This window comes from Lampris incognitus, chromosome 17, assembly GCF_029633865.1.
Source record: "Lampris incognitus isolate fLamInc1 chromosome 17, fLamInc1.hap2, whole genome shotgun sequence".
In the NCBI taxonomy this organism is placed as follows: domain Eukaryota; kingdom Metazoa; phylum Chordata; class Actinopteri; order Lampriformes; family Lampridae; genus Lampris; species Lampris incognitus.
Genome location: NC_079227.1, coordinates 24,749,760 through 24,772,762, shown reverse-complemented (window position 1 = coordinate 24,772,762; position 23,003 = coordinate 24,749,760). Strand labels below are relative to the sequence as shown.

The 23,003-nt window shown below is 43.3% G+C and overlaps 1 protein-coding gene across 4 annotated transcripts in view; it reads right to left on the bottom strand.

Moving 5' to 3' along the window:
- Window positions 1-4,779: 4,779 nt before the first annotated feature.
- eef2k (eukaryotic elongation factor 2 kinase) overlaps window positions 4,780-23,003 on the bottom strand; it is a 19,489-nt gene continuing 1,265 nt past the window's right edge. The window contains exons 3-19 of one of the 4 annotated variants that reach the window (XM_056297198.1): window positions 22,422-22,493; window positions 20,723-20,823; window positions 18,598-18,658; window positions 16,493-16,530; window positions 15,886-16,057; window positions 13,319-13,468; window positions 13,095-13,227; window positions 12,561-12,688; window positions 11,601-11,820; window positions 10,600-10,670; window positions 10,399-10,476; window positions 10,003-10,059; window positions 8,464-8,598; window positions 7,906-8,094; window positions 7,656-7,780; window positions 5,650-5,828; window positions 4,780-5,412 (exon numbers count right to left, since the gene is read on the bottom strand). In XM_056297198.1, coding sequence (XP_056153173.1) covers window positions 5,300-5,412; window positions 5,650-5,828; window positions 7,656-7,780; window positions 7,906-8,094; window positions 8,464-8,598; window positions 10,003-10,059; window positions 10,399-10,476; window positions 10,600-10,670; window positions 11,601-11,820; window positions 12,561-12,688; window positions 13,095-13,227; window positions 13,319-13,468; window positions 15,886-16,057; window positions 16,493-16,530; window positions 18,598-18,658; window positions 20,723-20,823; window positions 22,422-22,493 — 2,022 coding nt within the window. In that variant the 3' untranslated portion in view covers window positions 4,780-5,299. The remainder of the gene's footprint in view (window positions 5,413-5,649; window positions 5,829-7,655; window positions 7,781-7,905; window positions 8,095-8,463; window positions 8,599-10,002; window positions 10,060-10,398; window positions 10,477-10,599; window positions 10,671-11,600; window positions 11,821-12,560; window positions 12,689-13,094; window positions 13,228-13,318; window positions 13,469-15,885; window positions 16,058-16,492; window positions 16,531-18,597; window positions 18,659-20,722; window positions 20,824-22,421; window positions 22,494-23,003) is intronic. The other 3 variants (XM_056297199.1, XM_056297201.1, XM_056297200.1) reach the window with 3 other exon arrangements.

The following is a 23,003-nucleotide window of genomic DNA, read 5'->3' as shown; positions in this document are numbered from 1 at the left end:
ATTTCAGCAAAATCCTCACAATGGAAATAAATAGAGGCAAGAAAGAAATTTAATGAAAGGTTAGATACACACCAAGTCCCTGTTCGGGCGCCATTTTTTTCTCCTTATTCAGTATGTAACCGAGTATCTATTTGTCCCTCTTTAAATAGAAATAAATCAAGATGAGACCAGATTTAAATTGTACTGTAACAGGACATTTATTCCAGGGTCTGGTAGTAGTATGCTACCTAAGTCCAAATAATTAACTAATGGACTGGAACATATCTTCCTTCAAATAAATGTCAACCTTTTGTTTTAAGTCCACGCAAAAAAAAATAAAACAAATTGTCTTCTGCTGTAATTTATAAGTTATGACTTCTCAATGAAAGAGAATGAATGACATGAATGAATGGCAATATAACGAACATGGAATGAATAACAATATATAGATAGTTTAGTTATTAAGAAAATAAAAAATCAAATTCTTGTTCAATATCTTTTTTCTTTCAGTCTTAAACAAAACTGAAATTATTACTGTTGTAAAACAATGGACAGTTAAACCTCCCAGAAAGAAATGCCTTTATCCTTGATTTGATACTCCTCGATCCGTGCGTAGACACTTCCAATATACAGTTGGGGGGGGGGGGGATTGAGTACCCAAAAAACAAACAAACATTATACAGCTCGATATCAAAGAAACATGTTCTCTGATACTCAAGTGATACAAGAACAGAAGCAGGTGATGGTGGCCAACTTGTCGTCAGTGTCCAAGGAGAATAATGCTATCTACTCAGCTCCCGTCCCATCCATCAGCTGCCATTCTCTACCATTTAGTCAAGCGTAGTAGTTTAGAACTCCGTATAGGAAGGGTAAGGTATATTAAGCGTTTAGAGTATAGACCCCTTATTGCTTGACGTAAAAGCTGCGTTGTAAACAAGGTGCGCACGCAGAACGTGTAGCAAAACGTGGCCCAGAAACAACGTGCGTACCGATGAAACTCACAGATGAAAGCGTATTGTAACGTGCATGGATAAATAGACACGTTGGCGCTGGACTACTCGATTGGTTAACGTTGTCGCTTGTGGAGCGGGAGACATAGGTTCGCGTCCCGGCTGTGGCGACGGTCTCCCAGTTGGCCCCCCGAATTCGCTACAGTATGCAAGTTAAACTTAAACGGAGAAAAGATAGAAATTTGAGAAAATGGAAATCTCAGGACATGTTGAAGGTCTAAGCAAGGAAGACAGAAAGCATTACGAGTCGCAACTTACGATAAGCACTGGAGAAAAACTTCCCGCTCCGTTTATGCTTGCTGAAGCTCAGTGGACAAGTGATATCATAACGTTGCCAAACATCGGCTGGAGGGATGTGACTGAATACCTCATAGACTCACCAAGTATGTTTACAAAAGAATCAATGAAGGAATAAAAGTCTTTAGAAGCATACAGTTACTTTGTTGGTGGACATGTCTGAGACCGCTATTACCATCTGTTATCGAAGGAAAATAAGTTTTGCTTCATCAAATCAAAGGTAAGCCCTCGTAGTTTAACCGATCATTTTAGGCCACATGTGTAAGTTTACACAAGGGATAGAAAAAATATTGTAGCGAATTCGGGGGACAACCACAGGAACTGCCGCGGCGCGAACCCGTATCTCCCGCACCGCAGGAGACGTCGCTGACCTCTCGAACTAAAGGGTCAGACCCCCCCTCGGGAAGCGCGTCCCCGCGCTTCATCATATCAGCTCCCTCACTCCTCTGGGCGTACGCGCTTCCGATGACCTCACCATTCCACTTCTGACACCAATGTAGCGAATTCGGCGGGGCGGGGCGGGGTGGGGCGGGGGGGGGGCAGTCCAGAGAGCGTCGCCATAGCCGGGACGCGAACCCGTGTCTCCCACTCCGCAAGCGAAAAAGTTAACTAGTCGATTTAAGGGTCCAACCTATTAGTCAAAGACCGACGTGTCTACTTATCCATGAACGTTACAATATCATCAATCGTCCTTAGAATACCTTAGGCCAAACAAAATAATTTAAATTGGGATAATCATGGTCTTTAATAAGAAAGTGTTTGTAAAGAACCAAACTAAAACCCCAAAAAATAAGTACAGGGAAACTGAATGCTGAGAAGAAACTTGAGTTCAGGGGAAAAAATTTATTTAAGAAACTTTTTTATTTAGCTGAAGAAACCCGGAGCATATTCTCACCTGTTCTTATACTTTATTAGTCGGTATTATTTCAGTAATGTCCCAACACAGGTATGGTTTTCTATAAACTTTGCAAAACCTTCATAAAGTGTCATATACTTATAAGATTATCATTTTAGCCACTCCCAAGCCAACATCAAGGTCAGAAGACTACACTTTATGATGCATGGGTGTGTTTAAACAAGGAATATGGATGGGTCCTGACAGGGAACTGTACCTGTAAGGCTGGCCTAGGCTTGTCATGTAGCAGCCCTTCTTTTCAAGTTAGAAGCAGCTGTTCATTTTAAACTTAATGACCCAACTGCATGCACCAGTCAGCTTTGCTCTTGGAAAGCCTCAAGAAAGTGTGTTCAGCCAGCACCAATCAGCAGCATTGACTTTTCAAGGCCAAAAAGATATGCACTCCCCAAGTCTGCTGAAGAGATACCCGCATGAGTTATACATGTACTCATCCATTATCTGGTGATCGTCCAATTTCTCACGAGAGCTTCAAAGAACTTTATAAAATCTATCCGAATGCAGCAGTATTTACAAGTTTAGATGTATCGTTGTTTATAGAGCATTTGAAGGAAAGCAACAGTTAAATCCATTGATGGAATCCTGCCTGATGGTGAAACAAGAATGAGATATCTTGTTCTTCAAATGTGTAATTTCCTCACTTAAGTCAGTATCACACTGTACACCCTGTACACCAATACCATTGCACGGCATGTCCTCTTCAGTTACCTCAGAAAATGTGACATCGCTGTCATTTTCAATTCAATTCAATTCAATTCAATTTTATTGTCATTAAAAACAATGTGCAGGCACATGTTAAAAATGAAATGAGGGCTGTGACTTCACCAAACAGTGCAAGACAGACACAGACAAACACAGCAAACACAGTATAAGATATACACACATGAAGACCAAAAGCTAAAAATAAGTTAAATAAGTTTTGGTTTGACGCTTGCAAATACTTCTCTGTTTTTGCTTGTATTACTTGGTATTGTGCCTGCCTTTTTATCTTCCTCTCAACTACAGCTTTGTTCTGTGCAGTTGTGTGTTTAAATACACTTGGAATCTAGTCGGGGTGCTCTCCCAGATAGCAAAATTACTGTGGCCTGGACCCATCCCACACCCGACACTTTCATCTGGCCCACATACCGCGTGGAATAATGGCACTTGGGCGGTCCGCTCCTGTTTGCCAGATCTGGGCCAGAACCAAGCCATAGCAATGTCACATGTGCCACATATTTGCCAAAGGTGGCCCATATTTGTTTTGTGATATTTGGGCCATATTCACCATTTACCACGTGGGCCACTTCAGGGTCTATTCCAGATTACATGTTGCCGAGAGCACCGCATCTTTGCCAAAAAAAGGCCCACATTTGATTTGGCAAATTTGGGCCATATTTGCTATTATACATGTGGGCCACTTCAGGCTCACATCCATTTTGTCAGGGCCAGAAGAAGGCCATCAGTGCCACATCATTGCCAGAAGTGGCCCACATCCGGATGCAATCTGGGCTGGATCATCTGATCTCTCTTTAAAAGAAAACTTTTAAATCAAGTTGAACAAAGATGTTGTTTGTTTCTACCTTGGTCATATGTCTCCAGTAGAAAGTTGAAGTGTTTGTACGGTTATGAAATCAAGGCTGGAGTCAAATTATGACCTCAATTATCATGACACAAGAAAGCTGGTGGAATCGTTGTCAAACTTGAGGAAGGCTGGGCATTAACAACTCAAACGTTGGTTTAGCAGTTGCTCTACTAGGACAGTATCACATTTAGGGCTGTTACTTACATATGTTCAATCACAATACTTATTTGTGTAAGAAACAGATACATACCGGATATGAAATGTTCTCCGCAACGCTTGTTTTTACCATCTTTACGATTTGTACAACCGACAGTGCAACAACTGTGAGCTGTTTCGTTTCATTTTAAATCAACTTCTCCATGATGATCTCTTCAAAATGATGTTTACAAGCACAAGACTCGTTGACCCGTTTTTGCCTCACAATCTGCGCACAGTTTGTGCATGTAAATAGTGCAACAGTGCTAGTAGGGCAACCAGGACACATACCCACGTCCAGTTTCCCACCCGCAGACACGGCCAATTGTGTCTGTAAGGATGCCCCACCAAGCAGGAGGTAAACACGGGGATTTGAACTAGAGATCCCCATGTTGGCAGGCAACGGAATAGACCGCCAGGCCACCCGGACGCCCACAACAATACAATTTGACTGATTGTACACTGGATGTAAACCTTATTAGAAGATACATGGCAATATACTGAGGGACATTTTTACTGAGATTGTCTCATTTTATTAATCTATTGTTGAACCTTCCAAAAATTATGAAACGAATGGTGTTGTGTAAAAAGACTTATCATGAGTGGTGTAAGGTTATGTTAACAAATGAGACTGGATAATCATATAGCTAAAGACCAGATAACACTGCATCAGTAATGTAGTTCCAGTCAGAGTGAATTACGAGTGGCGTATGAACCTTTTGAATATTGTGAAACCAAAGTTTTGATAAATAATGGCCTTCAATTCCCAGTGCAATACTTTGTTAGACTGAGAAATGATTTGCATGACAAAATAATTGTATATATTAATGTTAATGCAAACTTTATTTGATATTTTCATTCAAAGCAGTCTTCCTTTAACAGACATTCATGCACAATAGTAAGAACGAGAAAATTAGTAAACAATTTTGTTTGATTCCTCAGTCGTTCCTCAACTGAGAACAATTTTGGGATCAAAATACATCTTTCACAAAACCATGTTCAGTTAGCCAACGGGTAAACAATAAGTGGAATAGGAGACTTGCTCCAAAAACAGGAGCAAAGAACAGAAATTCTGTTTTAAACACCGGGTGAAGTAAGTCTGATTCAGAATACAATGTAAAAAAAAAACACACCAGCATCAATCCATAAACCAGCATTTGGGATAACAAGCGTCAATAATAAAAACATGTCAGCTGTAAACATTCAGAGTTGATCCTGAATTTGTAAAGTTCCCTTGCTGCCAGTCTGGAGTCTGTGTCGCACACTGACACAATGACTCTGTTAAAATCTTTTATAAAATTTTTAAAAAAAAATGGGGAGTTCCTGAAGCACTTCCTGCTCCTATTCCTCCTCCATTAGTGCCCAGGCTTCCTCAGCTTTCATATAATACTGGTTGGCCAGCCGACCCTTCATAGCTTCCATAGCAGCTTCAGCCGCCTCCGTGAACAGATCACCTGTATGGAGAGAACCAGAGGTTAGACAGCAGGTGGTGGCTGCTATGGTGTCATAAAAACCTATTCGCTGAAAGCGCTGTGATGACGTTTTCCTCATCCATGGTTCACTTCTGCACACAAGCAGACACATCTTGTCAAGTCGTACTGCTTCAAAGATTTAAAGTTGTGTACATCTCTGAGAAGAGGGTTGAACCTGGTCTGTAAACCACTGCGGATTCTTGATGTGTGTTCTCCTACCTGCTCTCTGTGGGTCTGCACTCAGGTTGTGGCCTCCAGTCTGGTACATTTCTGCCTCTCTGGCAAGCAGCAGGTATCGAGGCTCATCCTGCGTCCCATCAAATTCTCCCCCCTCATCGTAGTCACTCATGTTTAAGGCACAGTCATACCAGTGGACAGCTTCTTCCCAGTCTTGCTCCCTGAGTAACACAAAATAAGAATACTATTCTTCCTTTCCCTACATTAGCATTGTGGGTCCTGCCTGGTAGAAGGCACAAGGCTCAGCTTTTCGCCAATCTACTCATATATTTTCGGAATGTGTGTGTGTGGTGTTAGTGTAGATAGCGGGACCGAAAACTAAAGCATTTATGATCCTACTTCTTTTTGGAGGTGGTAGGTATTGTCTCAGAGAGTAAGGGAAAAATCCCAGCAAATTAAAATTATGCATAATTATGCATAAATATGCAACATATGCATTTTTCTAAAAATGGCTAAAAACCACTTTTCTCGGCATTTCAGATGATTCTGAGCATCTTAGAAATGTTTTGGCATTATGCAAAATATGCATTTTTGCAAAAATGCACCTATGATCCTAATTTTTTTGGGAGGTGGTAGGTATTGTTCCAGAGAGGACCAGAAAAATAGCAGAAAATAAAAATAATTATAATAATTATGCAACATATGCATTTTTTAAAAATGGCTAAAAACCACTTTTCTCGGCATTTCGGATGATTCTGAGCATTTGGGGGGAGGGAGTTGGAGTGGGGGGGGGGTTAGGGGCAGGAGGAAGGCGGTTAGCTGTCAGGATGAAGAGGAGGGAGATTTAGATGGGTGGATAACCAAACCGCTACATTGTAGCGGGGGGGTTCTTCTAGTAAACTAATAAACCCAATCTGAATGACGAGTTGTGTAGACGTCCTGTAAACACCACTAGTAGGCAGCGTTGTTATGATTGATCCAATGAGCCGACAGTACAGTCAGGCCATTATTTTGGGGTCCCCCCCCCTTTTCTCCTCAGCCACTCTGTATCCAGCCAATTACCCCACTCTTCTGAGCCATCCCAGTCGCTGCTCTACCCCCTCTGCTGATCTGGAGAGGGCTGAGGACAACCACGTGTCTCCTCCGATACATGCGGAGTCGCAAGCCGTTTCTTTTCACCTGACAGTGAGGAGTTTCGCCAGGGGGATGTAGCACATGGGAGGATCACGCCATTCCTCCCAGTTCCCCCTCCCCCCGAATAAGCGCCCCTGACCGACCAAAGGAGGTGCTAGTGCAGCAACCAGGACACATACCCACAATCTGGCTTCCCACCCACAGACACAGCCAATTGTGTCTGTAGGGTAGCCCGACAAAGCCGGAGGTAACACAGGGATTTGAACCGCTGATCCCCATGTTGGTAGACAATGGAATAGACTGCACCACCACCCGGACGCCCTTGGGGTCTTTTTTAAGTAAAAAAGGGAGGCCTAAATGTCTAATCTAAAACTTTAACTCAGGGGGGCGCTGCTGAGCAATGGAAGGATAGTTGCATCACCCGACAGCTCCTGCAGTTTTACTTTTAAAAGTTAATAAAACAAGTTACAATTGGAAATAAAACACTTCAAGGAAGACACTAAACAACATAAAAACATAATTAAGCCGGAAACTGGTGAAGACGAGACAATGTTGAAGTCGTTAACTAAAACTTTAACTCATATAAAACATTGTGCTCCACTTTAAAGGAGTCTCATCACAGCCTGATCTTATAGTATCGACTTACTTTATTTAAACAAGTAAGGGGTAATAAACCCCTGAAGTCTTGTAGCAACTTTTTTTTTTTGATTCAACAGGGACCATGAACCTTGATTTTTGACTGGGGCAGGAGTAAAGAGTTTCAGTTATCCAAACATGAGGACACAAGTCAAGTCAAATCAAATCAAGTCAAGCCAAGTCAAGTCAAGTCAAGTCAATTTTATTTGTATAGCCCAATATCACAAATGCATGAATAACCTTTTTTAAGCTCTCCAAAGGGACAAGAAGGCACTAACCTGTCAACTGAGAGATTGGCTCCGCTGTCAAAGGCTCTGGCCACCAGAATCATACAATGCCTGTCACCAGCCTCAGCAGCCTTCAGCATATACTGGAACCCTTTCATCCGGTTCCCTGCACTGTCCTGCAGACACAACAGCACAACTTGCTCAGAAAACAGGGGGTGTATGAATACAATCAAGCAACATGTGAAGCCAAAAAAAAAAAAGCACTGATATACAACCCACGGCAATGCATGGCAAAGTGTACCTCCAACTCTAGGTCTGGCAAGATGTGATGTGGCATTTGCATATAGCACTTCCCCAGGGCTACAATAGCCTCCAGCTCTCCACACATAGCGGCTCTGTCTAGATGGTACATGGCTGACTTCTCATCCCAAGCCTCATCTTTCTCACAGAAACGACCTGCTTCGTGGTAACGCACCAATGCTAGATGGACCTGGAACACAACAGGACATCAAGTTGTTTTTTTTTTATTCAGCTGGGGCTATATGGGCAGGTGGATTAGAAATAACTGAAAACACAATGACAACCTGCAAAGGCTGCAGACAGAAATAAAAGCTCTAACAGGCATAGCCAAAATGCACCATTATTTTAAAAGGTATCGGTATTATTCTGAATCCCACATTTCTTTAGAAAAATCCTGTGCTCAAACACACACACACACACACACACACACACACACACACACACACACACACACACACACACACACAAACACACACACACACACACACACACACAAAGCTTCGTAATCAGTTTCTAAATCAATCCACCTCAACTTATTTATGTTCTTGGCTGTCCATACCTTTCCCAGGACTGACTGGCCAATCTTCTTCTGCTGCAACAGAGAGTTGAGCCGCTCCACTTCAACAGCTACACAAGATGGCCGGTGGACGTGGGCTCGGGATGAATGGTAGAAGCTCCACTTCTCTTCGGTCAGCTGGGCAGGCACGTCAAAAACCAGATGAGGTGGAGAGGGAAAAACAAAAGAGGAAAAAATGACCACCCTCATCAGGTATCCCATCAACAGCTGAAGAACCATTTAACACTGTCATAATCTTATAAAACAAGTGCCACCGCAAATCACACTTAACATTTAGGGTTGTACGCATCCAGCGACATTCTTTTCATTTTGAACGAGGCCTTCTCAAAGTTCGGACCTCGAACACACCTCCAGCACAACCTGACATATTATTGCTTCAGAATTACCCCTACCCCATTTCTCCTCCCATCCACACCATGGTAGAGGAGTTTGATACATGTGGAGTCGCCAGCCGCTTCTTTTCACCTGACAGTGAGGAGTTTCGCCAGGGGGAAGTAGCACGTGGGAGGATCACGCCGTTCCTCCCAGTTCCCGCCCCCGAACAGGCACCCGGACCGAGCAGAGGAGGCGCTAGTGCATTGACCAGGACACACACCCATATCCGGCTTCCCACCCGCAGACACGGCCAATTGTGTCTGTAGGGACACCCGACCAAGCCAGAGGTAACACAGGGATTCAAACCAGCAATCCCCGTATTGGTAGGCAATGGAATAGACCACTACACTACTCAGACACCCTGGAGAACCCCCTTTTTTAAACCATCTCATGATGAAACATCGGGCTTGAGCCAACAGCTGGAAGCGTACACCCCTGTTGGTATGTCAACAACAAAAAACCCTATCTAAAAATAGGAGCACACAGTGATGAAGTTATTTGACAAGATTGGTGAGCAAGGTGATGCCGTTTGCACAGACAAGGGCATAAATGAAGAGGCAGATGGTGTTTCAGATCACTGTTTTGATTTGACTTTGGACTTTCCCCACTGACTGTTGTCACTCACTCCGTTGAACAACGAGGCAGAGTAAAAGTGAAAACAGTGGTCTGAAATCTAATTCCTTGATTGTATGCAATACCAGTTGAACGGCAACTTGAATAATCATGCACAATACATTTACATGTGCACCGACCTAATATTATTCACCACGATTCAGAAAAAATAAAGTGCACTATCATTGCATGACCAACTCGTAGGCAGAAGCCAGCTTTAAAGGGCTCCATGCAAATAATCACCGATTCAGTGTCAGGGGTATTTGCATTTAAGTTTTCAGCTACCATCTTCCTCTAGAAAGGGAGTAGGGAGAGCAGCGAGAAACAGGTTAGAGGCCAAGATGAGCAACCACCAATAACTTATCCCTTAGGAATGAGGAAAGAGAGAGGAACAGATGAGTGATGGTGGTAGATGGAAAAAGTTGTGAGCCCAAGATAAAGTGAGGAAAGACAGAACAGAATGGTAGTATTTCATACAGAGGGTGGTGATTTTAATCAGGGTGATGTGAACACACTGTCTCTATAGTCCTTTACCCGTCTCACGCTGTCTTCGTCCGACTCAGAGTAGTTTCTGCGGTAGCGGGGTTGGGCCTATGTGGTGATACAACATGTGTTACAAAAACCCACTCTGCCTTGTGCAACGTCTTCAAAGTACAAAATCTAATCTAAAGAGAGGTGGTATGAACACAGACTAACAACAACAAAAATACTTGGATGCTCCAAGGACACAGAGAAGGATCCAGAGATACAGGAAAATGGCCAACATGAGATACTGTCCACATATGATGTTAGACAACTACAGCATTCTGTGTAAGAAATGTTAAAACATTTTGTATCTTGGATGGTGTGGTATGTTCTCAAGTCATTTAAATTGCCACCATCTCTCACAAACAACAGAACACCACCATCTGCACGGCTGAGTGCTCTTACCCCATCAACATGGTCATTCATGTCTCCTTCACTCCTCCTCTCGCTGGGATAACCACTGTCTTCACCACTCTCAGCGTCCTGCACACAGAAACCAGATGGCCGGTGAGCAGGATTTCATTATAACACTGTATTTGGCAAACCCTTTGACAGTATAATTGTTCAGTGTTATTAAACGGCCATGTCTGTCTAGTTTCGGCTCACCTTATTTTCCCTTGAGTTGTTACTGTTATATCTTTCCTGTTCTTCCATCCCACTGAAGGACAAACCTGTGACTGGCCGAAATGACACAACTTCAACAACTACCAATAGTTAAATGTAAATATCATGTTGTTATTGCACAAACTTAAAGCTGCTATGACGATTTTTGTTGACTTTGCATAATGCTGTGGATGAAAGCGGTAACATTTTGCAGAAAAACTACTTCATTTTGCTAAGATATACATTCACCCTCTGGTAGCTTGTATAATTTTTTTTTGGACCCCCCCCCCCCCCGCCCTTTTCTCTCCAATTGTAGTTTGCCAATTACCCCACTCTTCTGAGCTGTCCCGGTCGCTGCTCCACCCCCTCTGCCAATCCGGGGAGGGCTGGAGACTACCACATGCCTCCTGTGATACATGTGTAGTCGCCAGCTGCTTCTTTTCACCTGACAGTGAGGAGTTTCGCCATGGGGACGTAGCGTATGGGAGGATCACGCTATTTCCCCCTTCCCCCCTGAACAGGCGCCCGGACCGACCAGAGGAGGCGCTAGTGCAGTGACCAGGACACATACCCACATCCGGCTTCCCAACTGCAGACACAGCCAATTGTGTCTGTAGGGACGCTCAACCAAGCCGGAGGTAAAATGGGGATTTGAACCGGCGATCCCCGTGTTGGTAGGCAACAGAATAGATCGCTACACCACCTGGGCTTGTGTAATTATTTTGAATAGAAAAATTAGAGATGTTATGGTGCTATGGCGAAAAACAGGTGTTTGCAAGGTAATATCTAATATATGAGGTAATATCTCTACTTTCGAAATCTTTATACAACAATAACTAACCTTCTTGTTGTTGGTGTCTTTGATTACGTCGGTCACGTAGAGGCATCAGAATTAAATACAGACTGATAAATAATCGGGGTAAAACTCACCATAGCAGCTTTAACTATTCTCTACAACATGAGATATAACAACGTTTATCTATGCCACCTCATATTGTACATACCAACTGGGAATCTGCCCATAGATCCGGGAATGGCGAGGGGGGAGCAGGTGAGCGTGAGGGGGGAGCAGGGCACTGAGTCCACATCACTCATGGTCTCGTCTGCAGAGGAGGTCTCAGACAGCCGGGATAAGAGCGGAGGTGCTCGGCTTGCTGACATGGTACGAACACGAGGAGAGCCACAGATCTCCTCGCAACCTCTAAGCACCGTTTGGGCTGACTTCTAAAAAAGAGAAGACAAGATAAGAGGACACTGATAATAAAGACGTAGTAGTAAGAACAAAAAAATAGGACCTACATAAGAAGCGAGCACATGTAATATGTTAAAGTCTTCTCCTTCTTCTGGCTTGTTCCCTGTATTTCATGGGTCACCACAACGGATTTCATAGTTTCCACTGGTACCCTGTGAGGGCACAGCACCAATGGCAGCCGTTGTTAACCTGGGCCTTGACCGATCTGTTTGGTTTGGTCAATCCGCATACTGATTTGGCAAAATTTTACATCAGATGCCCTTCCTGATGCAACCACTAACTCTGTGGACAGGGACACAGGTAAAGTGCTGGATGTCATCCCAGTATTCATGGACTTAAGCCCATGCCTGTCGCTACTGGAACTGGAATTACTGCGGCTGCTGGCACCAGACTTGCCCTCCAATGGGTCCTTGTTAAAAGATTTTAAGCGTACTCATTCCAATTACAGGGCCTCGAAAGAGTCCTGTATTGTTATTTTTCTTCACCTTCGTACCTTATATAAAAGGTACAGATTACAATACATCAAATAGAGTGTACTGAAGATACAGACGGTGTTTGTTTTTTTTTTCTTGCTAAGACTGCAAAAGTGACAGTTCCACAATGGGTGTTCAGTATAGGAGAATATGGGAAGTACCTGCTGATCCACTACTTTACCCATCACGGAGACCATAATGGTTATTATATCATATTCCATAATATACAGTAAGCTTACAAGTAGTTTGCTAGTGCAGTCTTGTTGGGATTTCTCTGCAGGGGCGAGGTCAAAAGGTGTCAAGCCCATACTCTTGCAAATCTTGTTACACATATGGGAGTGGAAGAACAGTGCCATTCCTCTCACACCTGCAACATAAACACAATTGAAATATTTTAATTCTCTTCAACCTCTCCTCCACTGGCCTCATCAAAGTTCTGGGCTCCTACAGCCATTTCCACTTGGAGTGAATTGGTTCTTTTAACCACTGATATACTTGCAAGTTTTATCTTGAAATGTAAAATTTTATCTGATTTATTTTTTCCATTTGTGTTGGGGGAAGAGAGAGTGGGGGCAATATATTTTCATTCATTATCCCTGAATTTATTCATCAGGTAAAGGATTTCCCGAGAGTCTGGAAAGGAATCTAGGACCATCAACACTTTTAGCAATTTGTTTATCGGCTCCATTCTGGTAAGTAGAAAGGTTGTGAGAGAGAACTAATGTGCACCATTCCTGTAAAAATAAAATCCTAAATCATTAAAATAACTGTACCTAGATTTCCGTCTCCAAAGTCGGTGCCCTTCTCCGTGTGGATCTGGGGATCTGTGTACAGGTCTCCTACGCCTTGGACGTCGACTACTATCAGCTGGTGGCCAGAGCGCTCAAACGTGAAGTGACTGAAGGTCTGATGTGTAAAGAGATGCAGAAATCGATCATGTGCAGTGGGAATAACTGATTTTTTACTGATAATGGTAATAATAAGTTTGATGTCCCACCTGTGGAGTCAGTCTGATGTTGTCATCCTTCACAAAACCCGAGTTGGAGTTGTATTTGATGTACTTGCCCTCGATGTAATGTTCCAGGTGGAAAAGAGGTTTACCTGGCCTATTCGTCAGCTCCACCACACACATCTGCATGATGTCTACCTAAAATGTTTAAATGGGAAACAGTTTGTGGGTTTTTTTAAAAATTATTATTATTATCTATGAGCTTCTGGATCCCTGTTGGTCAGCATATGAGTGGGAGAGGGGGGCTGTACATAGTTTAAGCTCTTGACACCCCGCTTGAATTTTGCAAGTTGGATAAATAGCATGATCTGGGAGAAGGACTGAACATTAGTCCTCTTTTCACAAGTGTTTGTGTCTTCACCTCACTGGATGTTTCTATTTTCTAAATCTTGGGTGATTTTAGGTTTAAAAGTGGGAACCGAACCCTCTAACCCCAGGTGGTGCTACAGATGGTGATGATAAAGTAATATTAGGGTTAATTTATCCCCATGGGGGAAACTTTGGTAGCCATCACATGTCAAAGTTAAAAAGAAGTCAGCTTGTGGCAGGGCCTTTTCCTATCAGGCCCCGTTCTTGTGGAATAACCTGCCTGCTGCCGTCAGACAATCAGAGCCTGCTGAGTCATTTCAATCCAAACTTAAAACTAATCTTTTTGCCTTGGCCTAAAATTAGTTGCCTTTAAGTTGAGTGCTTCACGACCTGTACTACGTGGCAGGTCGGTTTCTATCTCAATGACTTTACCAAGCACTGTTCTGCCCACGTGATTATAGCATATAGATTGACTATTGCAAACTGTTCTCTTCTCTCATGTCTTTTCTCTTTCTCTGAATGATGTCTTCTCCTTTCTCTTCTTCTGTGTGTGTGAGTGGTGTGATGTGGGTCTCCCCTGTGTGCACGTGTAGTCTGTCCTCCTCCCAGGTCTCCATGGTGATGGTGATCACTACCTGGACACTGCTTGGCATCCCCCTCATCACACTTTCTTTTTTGTGGCTTTTTCCCCTTTTTCTCTCCAATTGTACTTAACCAATTACCCCACTCTTTCGAGCTATCCTGGTCGAATGCTCCACCCCCTCTGTCAAGCCGGGGAGAACTGCAGACTACCACATGCCTCCTCTGATACACGTGGAGTCACCAGCTGCTTCTTTTCATCTGACAGTGAGGAGTTTCACTAGGGGGGACATAGCACGTGGGAGGATCACGCTATTCCCCCCAGTTCCCCCTCCCCCCCAAACAGGCACACCAACCGACCAGAGGACGCGCTAGTGCAACAACCAGGACACATACCCACATCCCGCTTCCCACCCGCAGACACGGCCAATTGTGTCTGTAGGGACGCCCGACCAAGCCGGAGGTAACACAGGGATTCGAACCGGGATCCCCATGTTGGTAGGCAATGAAATAGACCACTACGCTACCCGGACGCTCACATTTTTTTTTTATATATCTTATAAATCCATATAATTTTGTTATCCTGTTTCAATGTTGTACCCTTCTCTCATGCCGATGTGTGACTAAGGTCTTTTCTTGTCTCTTCTCCTGTGTATGTGAATGGTGTGATGCGAGTCTCCCTGTCCTCCTGTCAGGTCTCCATGGTGACGCTGGTCACGTGGCTCAGGTCCTGGGCTGTTGCGGTGCCATTCGCACACTGCTTGGCATCCTCCTCATCATATTCTTCATATATCTTATAATTCCATTATAATTCTGTTATCCTTGTTCAATGTTGTATTCTGCAAATTGTGTAAACACAACATCCATTGCACGTTGTCGGTCTTAGAAGAGCGATCCCTCCTCTGTTACTCTCCCTGAGGTTTCTTCCTATTTTTTCTCCCTGTAAAAAGTTTTTTTTAGGGAGTTGTCCCTTATCCGATGCGAGGATCTAAGGACAGGATGTTGTGTTGCTGTTAAGCCCCCTGAAGCAAATTTGTTATTTGTGATAACGGGCTATACAGATAAAATTGACTTGACTTAAGCAAACCACAGCAGAGAGGAGGACACTTTCCAAAATGCTCTAATAAATAACATGTAGAGTTTCCTACTCCCAGTAAATGACTTGAGATTACTGATGAAAACAAACATGGGCTGGGCTTTCTTAAAGACTGCATTGGCAAACGCTTTCCTATGGATCCCAGGAAGGGATCCTCCATGTCCCTCCCCAGGCTCTGTACTTTCCAGCTTGGTTTTCATCCAAATAAAAATATAATGGTGACTTCCTGCCCCTTTTTCCTAAAATCAAACATTAGGGCTTCAGTCTTGCTTCCATTAAGATTCAAATTAAGATTCGTATTACACCGGACGGACAAAACTCTCAGCCTCTCTTCTATACGCCAGGTCACTAACACTCGATATAAAACCGACAAAGGTGGAAACCCCGGAGGAGGCAAATGGCGGGACAACAGATGTCTACTGTAGGCTGTGTGCAAAGTAAATAACAGAGACGACACCATTGTTTTTGCCACGCTCAACTCGATTAGTTAAGGATCAAGTCAGCTGTGTGATTTAATATTAACCAGGAGAAGGGTTTGCTCAACCGAACAGGTTGAGGGTTTCCTATGTACCTGTTTAGGAGGCCTGTGGCGGTTGTACTCCTCTCCCCAGAGCTTGGCCTCCATCTGGAGCCTGACGTCATCAAAATACACATCTCTATCCACCGTCTCCATGTAGCGCTTGGCGACATAGTTAGAGGCTGACTTCCAGTTGCTGCTGTGGGAGAAATTAGACAGCTTCTTCCTGGGGGGGGCAACAAAAAACAAGAAGAAACAGGAGAATGAGATAGACTTTAGGCGGGTAATGTAGAAGAAGGCTGACTTCAGTAGATTAGAGTGGGATTTACATCTCTAATTTCAAAGAGATCTGTGGTTGTGTGTCTGTTGCTATTTGTTGTATATTTTGCTGAGAAAACAGTTTTTTGAGAACCGGCTTGCCTGGACTTGTATGTGCTACTTATCTTCATACTGAGTTATGTTGGTAAGGATTTTTTTTCCTCTAACAGTAGCTATATATGGTCTGATGTGAGATATAGTCTACAGACCCATGGTCCTCTGCTTTCTTTGTTTATACTAAGACTATCATAAACTGCAAATAGCTGGAAGATGAGGGCAGTAACCTCTGGATGAGACTCATTGACTATGGAGTACGTGAATAATACGAAACATCTCAACTTACGTTCGGAAGCATTCCCTCATGGCCCCTCTTCCAAACGGCTGTGAGAAAACAGACGGAGCAAATTAATCTGAGGAAATGTGGGAAAGAAAAAAAAATTCCCACACATTTCCATTCACATATACATAAATGTTCACATATAAACTCATGAGCCAAAACATTATGACCATATGCAGATGAACTGAATGATATTGATCATCTCCAAACAAGGGCACATGTCAAGGTCTGGGTAGATTAGATGGTAAGCGAACAATCAGTTCTCATAGTTGGATGCAGGAGAAATGGCAGGAGCAAAGACCTGAGCAACTTTGACAAGGGTCAAATTGTTATGGCCAGACGACTGGATCAGAGCATCTCTGAAACAGCAAGGCGTGTGGGGTGCTCCCGGTCAGTAGTGGTGAGTACCTAGTGGTCTGAGGAGGAGCAAACCACAAACCGGCGACAGGATGTTAGGCACCCAAGACTCATCGATGCGCAAGGGCAACGAAGGTTATCCTGTCTGGTCCGAACTGAAGGAAAGTCTGCTGTGGCAAAATCCATACATTATCTGAACCACTTATCCTGCTCTCAGGGTCACGGGGATGCTGGAGCCTATCCCAGCAGTCATTGGGCAGCAGGCGGGGAGACACCCTGGACAGGCCGCCAGGCCATCACAGGGCCCACACACACACACATAAATACCTACGGACAATTTATGATAGCCGATTCACCTAACTCACATGTCTTTGAACTGTGGGAGGAAACTGGAGCCCCTGGAGGAAACCCACACAAACATGGGGAGAACATGCAAACTCCACACAGAGGACAACCCGGGATGACCCACCAAGGTTGGACTAACTGGGGCTTGAACCCAGGACCTTCTTGCTGTGAGGTGCCACTGTGAGGTGCCACTGTGCCACCCACAGAAAACTTTAATGATGGTTACGGGAGGAATGTGTCACAACACACAGTGCATCACACCCTGCTACTTATGGGGCTGCATAGCCGCAGACTGGTCAGCTTGCCCATGACGACCCGTCCACCGGTGAAAGCACCTACAATGGGCACGTGAGCATCTGAACTGGACCTTGGAGCAGTGAAAGAAGGTCACCTCGTCTGATGAGTCCTGAGTCCTGTTTTCTTTTAGAGCATGTGGATGGCCGTGTACATGTGCACTGTTTACCTGGGAAAGTGATGGCACCAGGATGCACTGTGGGAAGACGACAAGCCGGTGGAGGGAGTGTAATGCTCTGGGCAATGTTCTGCTGGGAAACCCTGGGTCCAGAAAGTCATGTGGACATCAATTTGACATGTGCCACCTACCTAAACATTGTTGCAGACCAGGTACACCCATTCATGGCAATGGTATTCCATGACGGCAGTGGCCTCTTTCAACAGGATAATGCACCCTGCCGCACTGCATACATTGTTTGGGAATGGTTTGAGGAACATGAGGAAAGCGTTCAAGGTGTTGCCCTGGCCTTCAAATTCTCCAGATCTCAATACGATTGAGCATCTGTGGGAAATAATAGACTGACAAATCCAATCCATGGTGGCTCCACCTCGCAATTTACAGGACTTAAAGGATCTGCTGCTAATGTTTTGTTGCCAGATACCACAGCCCACCTTCAGGGTTCTTGTAGAGTCCATGTCTCGGTGGGTTGATGCTGTTCTGGCAGCACACGAGGACCAACAGCATATTAGGCAGGTAGTCATAATGTCTTGGCTCATCAGTGTATGCCTACTACACTCACTACACTCTGGTTTCTCACCACCCTTGACCGGCTCTCATCCTGTCCCGACCACTATATGTAGCTTTATGTTGCATTATAGCATGTTCATTATAGTCTATTGACCATTGGTGTGCTATCCTATGTAAGATGTCATGTATCCTGTAGATTGTCCCACTGCAATGTGGTTTGCTGTATGTTGTGGTGGAGATAGCCAAAGAAAAAATGTCTATGTATCTTTTTGGTGGCAAAGAAAGGGGTTCTGACATATATAATACATACACACACACACACACACACACACAAATATATATATATATATATATATATATACATGTATATATACGTGTGTGTATATACATGTGTGTATATATATATATTTATCTACTTAAGTGATACCTGTGCAGCCATCTTGATGTGGACCTGATCTTGAGCCCACTCCCCTGTGATGGCATTATACCTTAGAAAAATGACAGGGAATAAGGTCAAGAGAAAACAAGCGATTTGTTTGTGTTCATTCAGATACACCTCTTGCGAAATTTGAGGTATTCCAAGCACCCTCCACGTTTTAAGTACCATTTAAATTCATTAGATCACTAATGACAGGTGCAATTTACATGGTGGTCCCGTTCTTTCACTTTTAGAAATGACCCGAGTCAAATCCACATCTGTGATCTTATGTCTCCTCGTGAGCAGAGGGGTGGTGAGATTGTCCCCTAAGTGGGACTGTCACATTTATGTCACGGAGTGAACTCTGACTCTGCCCTCAGGGAAGACATTTTATGGTGCAGGGCAACCACTTTTGCAGGGCCTTGGTGGCCTATAAAAAAATAAGAATAAAGATAAAAAAAAGTTTACATTACAGTATTTATGAAAAGAGAACGACCCTATTTGTGAAACTTGATCATGTTGATGAAGTTAATCTTTGCCCTTTGTTGGGGAGGTAGGACAGTTGAGTTAGGACTGTTATTGACAGTCCGCCATAAATTCTTATAGGGACACAGAAAGTCTCCGTTTTCCTCTCCGCTGTAAACCCCAATGGAGAAAAAAAACTTGAAGTATGTGTGTGTGCATGTATGCGTGTGCATGCAGAAAACTATGTGTGTCTGTGCGCCCTTATTTGTTTTGGCTGGGTAAGCAAGCTCGCTGGTTAATAAATACTATATGCATGTGGCAGGAGCAATTCTTCACAAACTTCTATTGCTTTTTTAGTTTAAATTGCAGCACTGTGCATTCATAAACATTGATAAACAGTTCACACATGCAAAGTGTTACATACAGGCTTCCCTCTAAGGCCTTTTCATCTCACGTACAGTGTGTACTATAGCTGTCATTCCTTTAAGTTCTTACTGAAGGGGGCATAGGAGTGGGAAGGGAGAGTGAGGTCGCCACTGAGGTAAAATTAGCACACAAAACGGGAATGGGAAAGAGATTTCCAAGTCAAGACAATCCCTCCCCCGTAATGTAACCGACTCCAGGCTCTGGGTTACGTAACAGACCCAGCAGAGTTGAGGTGTGGCGCCACGCAAGCACAGACAAACAAAGGAATGGTCAATTTCCCGCCAGTTAACATTAAAGCTGTGCAGCCTACACCCACTTGGCTTTGTGGGTTGGTCTGTGAGAGTGAACTTTGGTATTTGTATGTGTGTCATGTTGACTGCAATATCTCGTAGCACATTGAAAATACCACCTGGTATGAAAGATTTAATAGAAAGCAAAAAAAAACAAACCTGGATGGCCCAGTGGAAATGATATCAGAGTGTCAGTATGTTATGTACCCAGCGAAGGGGAGGAAATATGTGTCAACATTAGATTAGCACCACTGACCTAGATATTTGCCAAGTCTGTAACCTGTGGGTACTTCAATGGAAGATAGAGGCACAGTACATTACCCGTGCGGATAATTCTTGATAGTTAATATCATTACAACACTTTCCCCTGTAATATCATATCAGTACATCAGCGCATGAAGTAATGACAGAGGTTACCCACGTAATGTTCCTTGTAATCAGACATCATTCCTTTGAATGGAAGACTTTGTAATGACCTCAAACAGTGTTTCCAAATGACAAATATGGTCAGTGTAAGACTCCTAGAAAGCTTGAAAGAGCTCCAATTTCATCAAGCAACGATTTAAAGATATTTACTCACATTTATAATTGGTTTAGGTGCACATCTGCACCTTTTTTTTTAAGGGAGTTGTTCCTTATGCGATGTGGGAGTCTAAAGACAGGCTGTTTTATGCTGTAAAGCCCACTGAGGCAAATTTGTAATTTGTGATAATGGGCTATACAAATAAAGTTGACTTGATGATATTTTTTTACTATGGTAGAATGGAAGAAAAACCGTATTTATCAACTTGCATTAACAAATCAAACCAATATGCATAAGGTTTCACCGGGCATCAACACAACGCTACTGAATCATAATATGAGTGTTGTTATGATACTGGAAAAGCAGAAATATGATTCCGAACAGCAAAACTCAGTTTGCTCTCTTGACAGCCAAACAAAGTTATTAATACCTGTAGCGTTTGCAGGGGTCTGTCTGCACATCCTCCAGATGAAACTCTGCCCATGGGTCAGGCATGGCCTTGGCCTTCTCTATGGCCTTTTTCCATGCTGCCTGTCATTAGGGGGGAAAAAAATACCTTGTTGGTTGAACGTAATCGTTGTTGAATCAGCTTTTGGCTAGAAATCTGGAGTTGCTGTCCACGACTGAAGATTATGAAGCTGAGAGGGAATGAAAAGGACATAGAGAGTCTGTTCAGATGATCACAGCCCCTCTTCAGTTTCTGGCTTTGTAGACAGCATGCAAACCACCGTTACAGAAAGTGTGAGATGAGAGAATTTAATATGTTTTCAAGATGGGAGACAAACACACAACAAAAGAGAACATTTACTTTCACCCTCCCCCCCAAAAAAACAACAAAAAAACCCGAAGATGTCAAGGTATCCAAGACTCCATTCCACCTGGTTTGAATTTAGAGTTGACCAAGGGCTCAGCCATTCCATGAATCTTATATCCTCTACCAGTGCCGCCTGCTGAATTTCCATGACGTTTGCCATTAAAATCAAAAGGTAACTTGCTTAGAACCAGCCCTGAATCAAATATCACAAGGACTACAAACCCAATAGCAGTAACTCTAGCAGTGCGATTCCACACCATGCAACAGCATTGCCCCCGCTGACCGGATAGTTCACTCCTCCTAAAGGAGTTCTAGGGCATGTTTCTATTTTGAGTGAGTTATTCTCATTGAAGATATACAAGTGGGTCATGTCTGTTTGCAAGGATGAGTGGGTATCGTTTTGCACATCAGGGCACGATGTTGTAGCTACTCCATGAAGTTTGCACGTAGAAACTTTTAATTCCTTGTCAAAAGAGCTTTTTCACAATCAAGTGGCACAGTAACATACCAATACGGTCAGTCTACATGATTCAAATTTTGTTTTTGTTTTTTTTCCCCCAAAATTCCTTCCATGTAAAACTGAAAACTACACCTGAAAAATAGATCTCATTCTCAATGCTGCAACAGCCAAGATGGATTTCTCAAGATATCTTCCAAGGAATACTAACTCAAACAATTTTGTCCCCCTGTAAATAACGGTTAAAAAGCAATTCAGTTTGCATGACACCACTACAAATAAGAACATATGCTTCATTTCTGTGTAATAACAACATTAGGTTAAAACCTAGTATATGGCTGGACCGTGACTACATTTATCAAACGGCTGTTTTTGCGCAACTACATTTAAAAAGCAGATTGATGTTTTGACATCAGTTCTGTGAACAGCTGATGACGTAATAGAAAACAGTTCGCGCAGCCAAATGGGCAAACTTCAACTTGGCCGTCCGACCAATGTTGAAACTCCATCACCCACTCACTCACTCGCAGTCCAGCCAAAAAGTTACAAAATTATTATTCAATCAATGTTTAGTTGGTGCACATCAACAGAGTCCTCAGTTAAATAATACATTACAAGGATAGGACAATGCATTGACTGGGAGAAATCATGAACTGGCTGAAAGGAGGTTCAAAGGTAATTAAGAAAGCATAAAGTAGGATGCTACGGAGGAACAGGGGGCATGCCAACACACAGAAGAAAAAGTAAAATGAATGGGGTAGCCAGAGTAAGATTGATGCTAGAGGAGGAGAAGTGAGGCGGAGGTGGTCCTTATTGCAGAGGGAAGGGGGTGAAGATATAATTTGTTTTGTAACATACCCGTGCGTTCTCAGACAATGACCTGACCGGCCATGGTTCTGGCTCTGTTTCTTTTTCAGTTTCTGTATCATTCTATGTAGAAAGGTGAAGAAATGGACTGCTGTTCATCGACAAATAAATGTATACATCAGGGTTAGAAAAACAGATATTTACATATATTAATTAATTGCCTAAACACTTTGGAGAAGAACAGCTCAGTACGAGTGACAAGATGACTTTTCTTCCCAAAAGTTGGCTGAGGGACACTGGCTCTGTCTGATAAGGCGCCCGTTTGTCCTCAATCAAACCATTATGAAGCCCTGTTGCTAAACCGAAGCATGCACAGCGAGTGGTTTGTTTACATACGATGTGATCGTGTAAGGTGGGAAATGGTCTCTGATACTTCCTGTTCCGGAAATGGTTAATAGGCAGCTAACCAGCGATCAGCTTGAGCTACAGTGCATGTGAGGACACATGTATTCACCAGACATCCTTCCTTTTTAGGATAGAATACTATTCTCACTGTAATATCAAGAAGTGAGCACTTCTTGTTGGGTAGGTGCATCACATGCCAAAATGAACTCTATTTCAATTTGCATCCAT